The sequence below is a fragment of the Drosophila subpulchrella genome, chromosome 3R (genome assembly GCF_014743375.2).
Source record: "Drosophila subpulchrella strain 33 F10 #4 breed RU33 chromosome 3R, RU_Dsub_v1.1 Primary Assembly, whole genome shotgun sequence".
Classification (NCBI taxonomy): domain Eukaryota; kingdom Metazoa; phylum Arthropoda; class Insecta; order Diptera; family Drosophilidae; genus Drosophila; species Drosophila subpulchrella.
The window spans coordinates 11,467,116-11,479,667 of record NC_050609.1 but is presented as its reverse complement, the minus strand read 5'-3'; the positions used below and the strand labels follow the sequence as shown (position 1 = coordinate 11,479,667).

Here is a 12,552-nt window from a genome sequence, read left to right as displayed (position 1 = left end):
GCAGCACCTGAAATCACCAATCTATTCCCAAACCATCCTTTAACGACTCCCCCGCTCAAAGCAGCTTGTCAGGACAAAGTACTTTCTAATCCGCACCGGCTATCCGATGACAAACTGCAATCTGAAAATAACTCAATCCACAGAACTCTGGTCGTCTGAGTGTTTTCCCCAGGGCCAAAAATTGCAATGCAATTTACCCAATCCGTTGCCAGAAACAACAATAACAATCGGGAGGGGACAAAAAAAAAACAACATGAGAAAGACCAAAAACAAATTGCTCGGCTGTGCTCTTCAAAAGCCTCCAACAATTTCCCACTCCCTCACCTGTCATTTGTCCTTTGCCCTGCATTTTCCCACCCAACCAAGTGCATAAAATTTATGTAGACACAAAACTGCAGTTCAGCTGAAAAACGAAAGAGCGGGAGAGCTGGCATTTCATTGAGAAAAATGCCACAAAATACAAAATGAAAATGCGATGGACGACAACTCTTTTTCGAGCTAAAAGCATATGGAGCAACTTTATTGTTTTTACATTTGATTTTCCAAAAACGAAGGGGGGTGTGGGCTTTGGAAGTGAAAAGCACTTGCACTGGGCAAAGTGCAGAGGGCCTCGGCAAACGCCGCATAAACTTTGGCTCTGGGAAAAAGTCTATATATCATATATGTGCGATTTACGGGGGGTGGCTTGCCTTTCGTTTCGTTTTTGGAGAACTGGAAACCAGCGAAGCTGACTGGAAGTAACCACCCTCGGAAAAGAAGCGCCGGCCCGACATTACACCGAGCAAAAATCTGCTCTAGAAACACCCATTTTTCCACCGGCGGGACATAAATCCCGCTGTGAGACAGAGAAAGAGACGGAGTGATAGAGAGAGAGAGAGAGAGAGAGACGACTGGAACAGAGCAACCCCCTGAAATCGGGGGAGATATTTTGCAATTGGAATGCGCGCGCAACCCTCGAAAGCCGACGAAAATCGAGACGATGGTGGCCGCTACCCTGGGCTGCCTTTCAGTCAACTTTGGGTTTCCGTACGTGCAATTTCTCCCGGACCGATGACGGATCACACGGACCTCGAAAGCGGGCCAGAAACTAACCCAAATCCCTTTTGGATAGCCCCCACCTACGTACGAAAAAAGCAAAAGAGAGCCCCCGCCCCCGCACCATTAATGTGTTTCAGCTAGTGAATAAAGTGATTATGATTAAATATTATACAGAACTAAAAGATCCGAAAGAGGGATCCCAAGTATATATCCACGAAATCGGACGCTTGCCATTGATATTGTCCTGTCACAGCAGTATTGTAACACTATATTATAGCTTACTGCTGGGTCGGGGCATTAACATTGTTGAGCGTCATTAGCAACGAGAGGCGACGGCGGCAAGGAAAACCCGAGGAAAACGCACCAAGCTTTCTTTTCCGGCTTTGTGGAAAACACACTCACTCGCGCCCACACACACACACACACACTCTCGCACACTGTGCGATTGTGTGTGTATATGAGCAACCGGAAAAATCAATTTTCCATTTTTAATTCAAAGCTCACACAGTACAGGACACTCGCACACACGCACACAACGCACGTGCATGTATACACACAGATACAGATATATATATATCTGAGTCTATGTGTGTGTGTGTATCGGGCCAAAAAGGGATAAGCAGGATGCTGCAAATTCTGCAGGGCGAGCGAGAGGGTAGAGAGTGAGAAAGGGACAGAGTCATCCAAAGAGAGAGCGAAGAGAAGAGAGAGATTCCGCATATAGGGATAAATCCCACTTTCTATATAGACAAAAACTGCTAAACTGAATCAAAATCAGTTGAGGAATATTACGAAAAATTATAGTTATTAGTTGAAGAACTAGACAGAACGCTTATCTTTAGAAATACCAACTCTTTTCATAAAGATATTACGAATAGAAGGCCAAAAAAAGAGGCAGCGACCACTCCCTGATTTTTCTCACTTTCCGTGGGAGCTTCTGGGTGGGCTTAAGAAAGGCATTAAGGGGGATGCAGAGGCGTACCCTCCTATATTTTTTTTTCCTCTTTGCACTGAAAATTGTTGCCAACCCGAAAAGCCGGAAAAGTTCTGGGAAATGCCCAAAAGTTGCACCCGAATCTGCAGAGCATCATCATCATCATCGTTAACAACCCCTAAATATAATCCCAATGCATTATCTGGGCAGAGGGGCCTGCATTGGAATACCAAACAGCAAATAACAAAAAAAAATCCAAAAGGATGACAAAGAACGATGATGAATTGGGAGATTGAGGGCACAGCAGCCGAGCAGGGACAGCTGAAAAATGGTATTTAAATGCAGTTCAAAAGGACTTGGATGGGGGGAACCTGAGAATTTCTGGCTAAGGGTTGCTCTCCCTCTTTCTCTCTGCGAAATCTCACGTTTATGCAGTTTGATGACGATGATAATAATGGCCTAGCTATAGGATTAGTCCACATAGAGGGGGTGCAGGGGGTGCGATTCGAAATTTGCCGGCCTACCATGCACATGCTGTTGCTATATCAAGGATCGAAGCCTTTTTGGGCGTTTCTCGGTTTCTCGGCAGCTGCGGCTGTATGCGTGTGTATCTGTGTCCTATGTCCTGTGTGTACTTTGCCTAAATACTTCGAAATTAACCAAGCGTTTGTTGTGCCCATCAAATTGACAACGCTTAGCTTTGCTTGAGGTAGCCAAAACGTTTCCACATTCAAAGAGGGTGCTGCATCCTTGTGCCATGATTAAGGATTAAGGGTTGCTCTGCATTTAATATGCACCGGCGGAAGTGAAGTGCTCTCCGTTTGAAATGAAAATGTCGCCGTTGACATGCAAGCAATGAGTTGGAATACTTAATGCGAAGAGGATTACTCATCTGCATTTCGCAACATTTTACAGGGATTTCCTAATTGTTGCGAAATGTTTTTATTTGTTGCTTTATAGAATATTCGAATTATAAATTACTTTTGAAATACTATTTTCAAGTCCTATGAAAAAATTACCTTCGTTTTTATTTAATATGAAATAATAAGTGGAATTTCTGAATTGCTGCGAAATGTCTCAAATGATTTTATACGTAGCTTTTCAGTATATTCGAATTATAAAATTCTCTTGTAAAACAATTTTAAAATCCTTTAAAAATAATACGTTTTATTTTATATAATATGTAATAATATGTTAAAAATCAGAATAAATATAATATTAGCGAAGCTTTTTCTTAATAAAAGATGAAGATTTAAAGGATTGTAAAAAAGTTGTATATGTCGTAATATTAAAATGAATTATATTAATGGAAAAAAAACTGATCAAATATGTTAACACAAAAAAAAGAATATATAGTTGTTATCCCTAAAAAGTTATATATAACATTGAATGATGAACAAGGACATTTTCAACACCTAAATACCCATGTCCAAAACTTGATGGCTAACCCAACCGTAAATACTTCCTATGTCAGCTAACAACCTACATTTAGAGAACGGACCATCAACCTTTTAAATGATTAATTGCCAAAACAATACAACAAAAACAGGGACAAGTCTCTGGTACAATCAAATGAACGGAAGCTGGTGATAAAAAGTGCGGAAATTACGTTGACCTAAAAATGAAATTGCAAACCAAGTTTGCCGGCATTGCCACCTAGACACACACACACACTTATATAGAAAAGGACGGAATAGCAGAAAGAGAGAGGGAAAGGGATACGGAGAGGGACGGCAGGATACGCACTTGCACTCATGCACTTCAAATATGATGAAAAGGTAAACGTTCAACTCACACAAACGCAAAGGACATCAAGAGACCCCACGTAAATGGCAGAGGATTTGGCAAGGATAAGGAGGATATATATGTGGGGGCAAGGCGAGAGTCCTTTCGAGGCTGGCTGTGCATGTAAATGCGTGGAAGAGCTGAAGAGCTGGGTTAAGGTAAGTGGTTCCCCGTAACCACCGACGACGACGACGACTAGTCCTCCACCCACAGTCATATGCAAATTGTCGGTGCTTTTGTGAGCTTATTAAGTGCTTGAAAGTGCATTACAAAAAATACACAGGAGGGGTTTTTACGGGGAGTAGATGGAATGGGGGATCAAGGACCTGCAGCCGGAAAAATGCTTTCAAGTCAACCCACTCGGAAATGAGAACCCGGCGACTGCTGCTCCCTTTTCTCCCTCTCTTACTCAGAATGACAGAATGGAAATGAGCAACTACACAGCGAGAAATTGTATTTTTGATTTGAATGTTAGGTATTTGTTTTCTATTATCCTAAAACTTTTTAATGCTTTAAGTTTTGGAGACCACAAGTTATATAAATTTATAATCTGGCCGTCAGTAGCAACAAAGAATCAAAAGTTAATATTGGTAGCACTTTCCATACCCTATTATTCAAAATATAAAAAAAGAGTACCACAAAATTATATAAAAATGTTTTTTTAAGATAAAAATTAAATGTATAAATAAAAAATAAACAGTATGCCTCTCAAACTATCCAAAAGAAGTTTTAAATTATGAAAATTAGGCAGAAGATTTCTTTCTTTCTTTCAATGTAACTGGCAAAACAAAGCTTTGTCTAAACACATGTATTGCTTACAAAAGTTGTCCTGCTTTGGGTGTAATTTTGCTAATTAAAAGGTGTGACAAACGTGGGGCCAGCGCCCCATAAAAAGTCTCAAATTACCGAAAGCATCCTTCAACAAGTATGTGGCAAGGACAGTTGGCCAGGAGTTGCAGACCACAGAACCCAGATTCTTGCTCATTTGCATACAATATCGTCGCAGGTAAAAGCAAAGAACGGAAGTCCTTCTGGCAGAAGCAAGGGTTGTGAAGATGCCACTTGAGGTTAGCAGACAAGCCAGACATCGCAGGCAAGTGGCCACTTTGCCGTCTAAAGGACTCTGTAGAGCCGGAAATTCCTCTCGGCTTTCTGTTCTTTGAGGCAAATCACCAAACAGGATGCTTGTAAATAGAAGCAGTTAGCTAAGGACCGAAAGGATCAGAAAGTCCTTAGCGGAAATCTAGCAATTGACATAATTACAACTTAAAGTTAATATATAACCATCCGGCGGAAATTAATGCTTGCAAATAAAGTATCTTAAGAAAAAGACAAGTTCTTTGAAAAAAAAAAACAGTACAGCTGTTTGTCAGTAGCGAGTCCAGAATTCGTTTGTGAAGGGATGTTTGCAAACAAGCTTTTCGTAGCATACTTTTTTGACACAACATTGTTATTAAAAGCAATATAATTTTGAAAAATAAAATCCACCTTTGCTCAAGCGAGACTCGAACTCAGGGCCACATGTTCCACAGCCATTCGTCTTGAACTCTGACCCATAGTCTCTCGATTTTATTTAAAAGCAAGTTGTGAACTTGATAAGCTGTTTTTTGGCAGCGCTCCTCTTTCGAATTCGCCGAGTACAACGAAAGCTGCGAAAGCTCCTATAAAAGCACACATCCTTTGCTTACCGGTCCAGGACACCCAATAAATCTGAGTCCGAAACCTTTCCTAAAAGCTCTTGAATAAAGCTTTGCTATCCGTAATCGGATAAAGGATATTATAGGATACATATTAACAGGGAGCTTACAGAGCAATACTGTAAATTTGACAGGATGGGCAGAAAAGATAGAGGTGGTTACTACCATTACTACCAACATCTCGATTCATCTTCATGGAGAATAAAGAGGTTAGTGCTACCAGAGGCAAAACGCATGGTGGATCCAACAATTTAAAAAATGTTGAACTAGCTTTTAGCATTATAATAGAAGAATATCAGAGAAGGACGACCCTAGTCTTTTAAAAGAGATAAATATTCGTTTTTTGATGATTAATATCTTAGTAGCCATAAGTTTTATACATTTTTGTGTTGAAAAAATTTGTAAAATGCGTTTGGGAATGCGCAATCAACTTGGCTAGTTATCCTGATCAAACATGTATATACTTTATAGGGTCGAAAAGGCTTCCTACTACCTGTTACATACTTTCCAACGAATACAATATACACTTTTTCTCCTAGAGTAACGGGTACAAAATTTATAAAAAATTCCCAATAAGTGATCACTGATCTGAAATCAATAGAGATACTTGTAATAGATTACAAATACTGAACTGAAAATGCAAATAAAATATATCCGGAAGTTTCCTCTAAGCATAGTTCACATTCTAATAATGATTTTGAAGAGGTGCTTCTTCCTTTGCCAGTCATCAAATTTGATGTCAACAATCTCACTCAGCCCTAACTGATGTAACAAATTCGTTTATGCGCTCATTGTTTACCCACAACAGCTAGAAAGCCACAAAGGCATTTATACAGGCTATAAAGAAAATAAGGCTGAGTCAGCAGCTTTTGAGCCGACGCATCCTGCTTATGCTCGCAGGATGCAGTGCGACAAGTGCCACTTGAGAAAATGCTTCTTTTTTTTATAAGTAAGCTGCGGGGGAAGGATATGCCTGCCTACATGAAGGGTGCACACTCGTCTGGTAAATGCTGACACCAAAGACCGGCTCAAGTATTTTGCGGGCAAATAGTCCAGAGGACGGGACACTACACGCCCGTCCTACACACACACACACACACATCCTCCTCAGCCAGTCTGAATATCCTTGTAATAAAAGTCACTCGAGTGACATTTTTGAGCTTGCGGCCATAAAGTAAAAGGCAAACAAAGCTCAGACTGCCGGAGTTCCTTTTCCAGTCGCTGTTTTTAATCGATTATTGTCGCGTTATTGTTTTTTATACCCCATCCCTGGCTATGGCAAACAAATCCTGTCTGAGTGTCGCATTGCAACAACAACAATGGGGCACGTTGGCACAAAAAATGCAAATGCTGAAATCCGAGCACAAAAGATTGTACATTGAACTTGTGCTGTATCACCATCTCATCGCTGCGGAGAGGAAGTGATTTCGCGGGGACGAATTGAAATGTCCCCGCATGTGACATCATATTCAATATACCCCTTACATAATCCCGATAAGAGCGGGGTCTGAGATATGGTTACCTTCGTTTATCTTTCCTGGGGCGCCTGGGGCGTTCGTTCTTTTTTTTTTGATTCTACCCTACAACACGCTTTTCTCGTTGTTTTCGTCACGTTTTGCGATCGGCGATAAACCCAAAGGAAAACAGCCATGTCCTAAAGCAGGTCCTCATCCTTCGTCGTCAGCGTTCCTTATTTCCAAGCAAGAAATGCACGCGCCGGATGTCGTTAAAATGGCGACCACCACTTCCGGTGGGCGGAATTCGCGAAAATATGTGAACTTACCTGCAAAGTAAACAAAAACAAATGTGCAAAATTTCGATTAGTATGTTTTTGCCACAGGCTTAGGTATAATTTATATGTGGTATAAGGCAATTGCGAGATTGAGATACTTGGTGTATTAAATGTTAAATAAAAATTGCCACTGATAACCTTCACTTTTTCGGTAAATAGAGTAGACTTGTAAATATGAAAAAAATGTAAAACGAATATTTAAAAAGGTAAACGAAATTTTTTTGTGAAATGGATGGATTTTTCGCATTGAATTCTGCCCGATATAAATCATGAACATTTTCACAATCAAGACTTGCAAAAGAGAAAGTATAATCGATCCACGATTTTTTCGGTTACATATATGATTGTGGTTTCAGTTTAGCCTAAAAAGCTTGAAAAACTGATAGGGTAAGAAAAATAGCAATTAAACTTAACTTTAAAATCAAAACGATTAAAATCTTTTCCTCAAGAATGTCCGAGTACATATTTATGTTATTTAACAACAATTTAACAAGTCTCGTAGCCCGAATATTGACCTATCCCAAAAAAGATTTTACTCCCAACATCTTGTGCTAAATGGGAAGAAACTTGGTAACTGGCACATATTCCCCTCGTGTTTCCCGTCCTCCCCCTTTTACATCCACTCACTTCCAGAACTTTTGTTGACCCAACAGATTAGCAACTAATGGCAGAGCACTCTCACAGTAATTCCCGCCAGCTCAGGCATTAACAATTACCTCTCGTTAGGAAGAAATCAATGAAGATGAGAGTGAGAAAAAGTGTGAAGTTCTGCATATTAGTAAGCCGATAAAGTTGGACAAATATGGTGAGGTAAATGCTTTGACTTCGTTCAGTTCGTTTCAGTTTGAAATCCCAGTTTGTTGTGGACAGAACAGATATTTGAGCAATGGGAAATGCTGGACATTTTGTGGTCGTTTTGCAGGCAGGTGACTATCCTCATCATCATGCCAAATTGTTGGAGCATTAGTAATGTGCACAGGGAAAAACGTAATGAAATTTGCCAAGTTAAAAAGAAATAGTGACAAATGTGAGCCAATTGCTAACCATTTATAAGATATGCTTTTCAACAATGAGAAAATGATTTTAAATGTATTAAGAATATGATATAAAACCTTTAAATTTTGATGACTCAATCTGAAAGATATCCAATTTTTCCCTGTGTGCCGCACTCATTTGCGGATTGGTCTAGTTGCACAGTTTCGAGCCTAATGCACTTTCGTTTCGTTGACACCAGTTTGTTTGTGGCTCGCTGCAGCAAAGCTGAAATCGTCTGATTATAGGGCTGGTTCTAAGGACTATAATGCCGCTGCAGACAACAATCAATTGCAGGAGGAGGCAATGGAGGTGGCTATGGCGATGGCGATGGCGAAGACGAATCGCAATGCTCAACCCGCAGTGCAAGTAAAAGTGACAAATGAAGTGGAAAGTGCCCTCAGAATGGGTACAATGATGATGCCGATGAGAAATCGGGGCGGTGAGCGGTGGGGATGGCAGACGAACTACTTTGACACACAAATGCCGCTGCTGTCGTCTGGCCTAATGAGTCCCGGCTGGCTGCCAATATTGAATGAGCAGCAGCAGGGGGAGCATCCGGAGCAGGGCCATAACTTGGCCCACGGACCCAGTTCGGTTGAACAGCAATTACTTCGCCTGCAGACGGACTACAAATTGCTGTACAATGCCGAGCATCATACCTATTTCCACCTGCACACCCTGCGCATCCCAGAGGACACCATCATCCGACCAGGACCATCGAAATCCGAGGAGCCACCGCATCGCAGGCTGTTCCAGCAGGTCGTGGGCAACACACTGACCGCCGCCTTTGGCCTGAATGTGATGAACAAGGGCCAGGTGGAGGGGCAAGTGGATGGGGGCCAGGCGGAGGTCATTACCACCGAACAGGTGAATCTCTACGATGCCGCCTCGCTGCGCCGGTCGCGCTTCAGTCCCTTCAATCCCACACGGTGAGTGCTGCGGGTGGAAAGCGACACCTCTATTATCTATGATTTTTGAGTGCCATTTCCAAAGCCATTTTTGATTTTTGAAAGCCATCTAGGAATAAGCTTTTTTTGTGGGTTTAAAGAACTTTAAAATAAGTGATTTTAGGAGGGAAAAACACATCCAAATTATAAAAATTACTACAAATATGTAAATAGATCCTAGAAGTTGTTCTTATTAATTCCAATACACCACAATGCTCTTAAAAACTTATGGCATATTTAATAATTATCTTTCATGGATGGCTGAACTATTCCTTTCAGAAATATATTGACTAGAAATTTGCTTTGTAAATATAACTTAGTCTATAGAAAATAATTTAGTAACATATTATATTTCCTAGAATCCTTGTTTATGGCTGGATGGGCAATAACCTCCATAAATAACAATATCTATTAAAATATACATTTTTAAAATATATTTACTATTAGTTTAATTTTTTTTATATAACACAATCTATACAAAATGTACTAATACTTTTTATAAACCTTATTCATAGATTATTGGTTTACGCCTTCCATATTTAAAAATATCTATTAAAATATAAATGCCCTAAATATGTTAGCCAGTAACTTAACTGAATCTATAGAAAATATTCTAATAACTTTGTATATTTTTTAGAATTCTCATTCATGGATGGTTGGGCAACGAAAATGCCAATATGTACAGCGCCCTAATACCTGCCTATCTGGATCTTAGGAATGGTAACTACAACATCTTCACCGTCGACTGGGGACGCGGAGCCATAGCGGACTACATAACGGCCAGTTATAGGGTCAAGCCGGTGGGCAAGGTGTTGGCCAAGTTCGTGGACTTCCTGCACCAAGAGGCGGGGCTGCGCTTTGAGGATCTCCAGCTGGTGGGATTCAGCATGGGGGCACATGTGGCGGGACTGGCTGGGAAGCATCTGCAGACCGGTCGCCTTCGGATGATCAGGGCCTTGGATCCCGCCCTGCCCTTCTTTCGATATGCCAAGGAAGAGGAGCGATTGACCCCCCAGGATGCCGACTACGTGGAGGTTTTGCACACCAGTGTGGGCAGCTATGGCTTCGATCGACCTCTGGGTCATGCGGACTTCTATGCCAATTGGGGCAGCCAGCAGCCAGGTTGTTTTTGGCATGAATGCAGCCATTGGAGGGCTTTTATGCTCTTTGCCGAGAGTCTCTCAAGGGATCGGAATACGGGTTTCTTATCCCAGGGCTGTCCATCCGGTGAATGGCAGCAGTTGACCCGCTTTCATCGCTGCCCAAAGGATACGGGAATTATCCAGACCATGGGCGGTGATTTGGCCAACGTTTCGGCGGATTTCTTGGCCCAAAGACAGGGTGTCTATTATTTTCAAGCAAACGACCAGCCACCCTATGTTTTAGCACAAAATGCCAGTTCGCAAAAGGGTGGCACAAAATAAATAAAGAGAGAAATGGCTGAGAGAACGTAATGAGCAAAATGCAAGTGCAGTTCGCGTTTTTATTTCTAATTAGTAAGTGCATGTGTACTACACACACTCATGTGGTTGTGAGTGTGTGTGTGTGGGTGTATTTGTGTTGTCCCATTTCTAAAAGCCGGCTGGCAAAATTAAAAAATGCTGCCATGTGTAAAATGCTTTTCATGCCAGTCGCAGGCAGTAAAAATAGCAAAAAAAAACAGAAAAGGGAGTGAAATTTATGAAAACATCCATGCAGTAAATATAAGGACGAACACAAGAGCCGTGTGTAGTTCAGTCTGGAAAATCAACTAGAAATAGGTACGACCAAAAAAACGGGGCCCCAAAACTAATCCTCTTTAACGAGACAACACAGAGGAAAAAATTGTAAAGAAAGTATACAGTGCAAACGGTATTTGTATTTCTTTGCGCTTAAATTTTAACTAAAGATACATTTATTTTAATTAAGATGAAATTGTTTTTTTTTCAATGTATATAGTAAAGAGTTAAAATACTTTATAAGTTTAACAGTTTTATTAATTTTCGCAAATTTAAAATAAAATCAAAGAACCAAAGAATTCTTCGGAGCCTCTACATTTAAAACTGTAGCACTTAATAATTTAGTTTAGCACCACCTGTTTATTATAGTTTCGAATACAAGTTTCCTAATAGACCCTAGCTGAGAAAAACTTCTCGGGAGTCCCATTAAAATTTCAGTCTGCATGCTGGTATCATAAATTCAAAAACTTGGCTTAGCTCGCAAGTCAAGGTTTAATTGGCCGGGGCAATAACACACTTCTCCAGAAGACATAGCACACTTTGGAGCATTGAGGCCTTGGATCTTAAATCTTAAATCTGTCCAAAATGTCGCACGGCTGCCGCTAATGTGATTTTTACGCACCATTTGAGTGAGCAGCCAACAATTGGCCAAAGGGCACAACGGCAATGAAAACTTGGCAGCTGCGGATGGATGCCATTGAAAATAACGTGAACAAATATTGGCAAAGCAACACAAATATTGCGCACAACATTCCCTTGAGTTAATAAAAAATAAAGGAATCGCAAGGATATTTATTTAGAACATTCTTGATTTAACTCAAGTATATTTGAATTCATTTGTCCAAGAAATTGCATACACAAAGTGTTTGCTAACTCGTCTGCTAATTTTCTTTTTTAGTTGAATGCGTTTATCTGACTAGGAAAAGGCTATGAAAATATGTAAATACATTTTCTGAAGTTTGCACATTGTAAAGTTTAGCTTTCAAGTACTTTAAATGTATGTGAAAAGTTTGATGTAATTCTAAGCAGGTATCCTTAAAAGTAAGTTCGTTCTGGCCATTCGGAAAAGTTCACAAAGTTTAAATAATTCTATTATGTTTCCGATTTGAGGTGATCATATTATCTTACCACAAAATGGTCTCTAAATAATTCATATTCACAGTACTTGCACTTGTTTTAACTTAGTTATGTTTGCACAGAATTAAATATTTTCCCTTCACTGGCTGCCCAAACCGAATTTGCAATCATTCGTTTAAGCTTTATCACTTGCAGCAGCAATAATTGAATAAGCTTGAGACAGGCCAAGAGAAATTCACTTTGAGAAACGAGAATTAAAGTTTTTTTCCTTGGTTAACTGGACTGATTATTTCCTTACGGGCAGACAAAAGAATCGAGTGGAAACCGAATCGAATAAAAACCGTCGACTGTTGCCAGTTGTGCACTGCAAAGCAAACTGAAAATGTTCTCAGCCAAATGGAAAGACTGCGAAAAAAAAGAATGCAGAAAAGATGGCTAATTTGTGTCGCGTCTTCCAGCGAAGGGTTGAGAATCGGGGGGTATACATGATGGGTGGAGAGGGTGGAGAGGCAGCGGCTTTGGATGGAGG

The 12,552-nt window shown here is 40.5% G+C and overlaps 2 protein-coding genes across 7 annotated transcripts in view; one reads left to right on the top strand and one right to left on the bottom strand.

The window, feature by feature from the left end:
- Positions 1-12,552, bottom strand: part of LOC119547186 (poly(U)-binding-splicing factor PUF60-B) — a 104,283-nt gene that overhangs the window by 18,927 nt on the left and 72,804 nt on the right. The window contains exon 1 of one of the 6 annotated variants that reach the window (XM_037853967.1): positions 12,075-12,372. The exons of the other annotated variants lie outside the window; for them this stretch is intronic. Within the exon in view, the coding sequence (XP_037709895.1) occupies positions 12,075-12,100 (26 nt within the window). The 5' untranslated portion in view covers positions 12,101-12,372. Of the gene's footprint in view, positions 1-12,074; positions 12,373-12,552 lie in introns of those variants that run through there. 6 annotated transcript variants of the gene reach the window in all.
- On the top strand, positions 8,091-10,652 carry LOC119551420. Its single transcript, XM_037860765.1, has 3 exons — positions 8,091-8,172; positions 8,481-9,210; positions 9,866-10,652. The coding sequence occupies exons 1-3, from the start codon at positions 8,133-8,135 to the stop codon at positions 10,650-10,652; spliced, it is 1,557 nt and encodes a 518-aa protein (XP_037716693.1). The 5' UTR covers positions 8,091-8,132.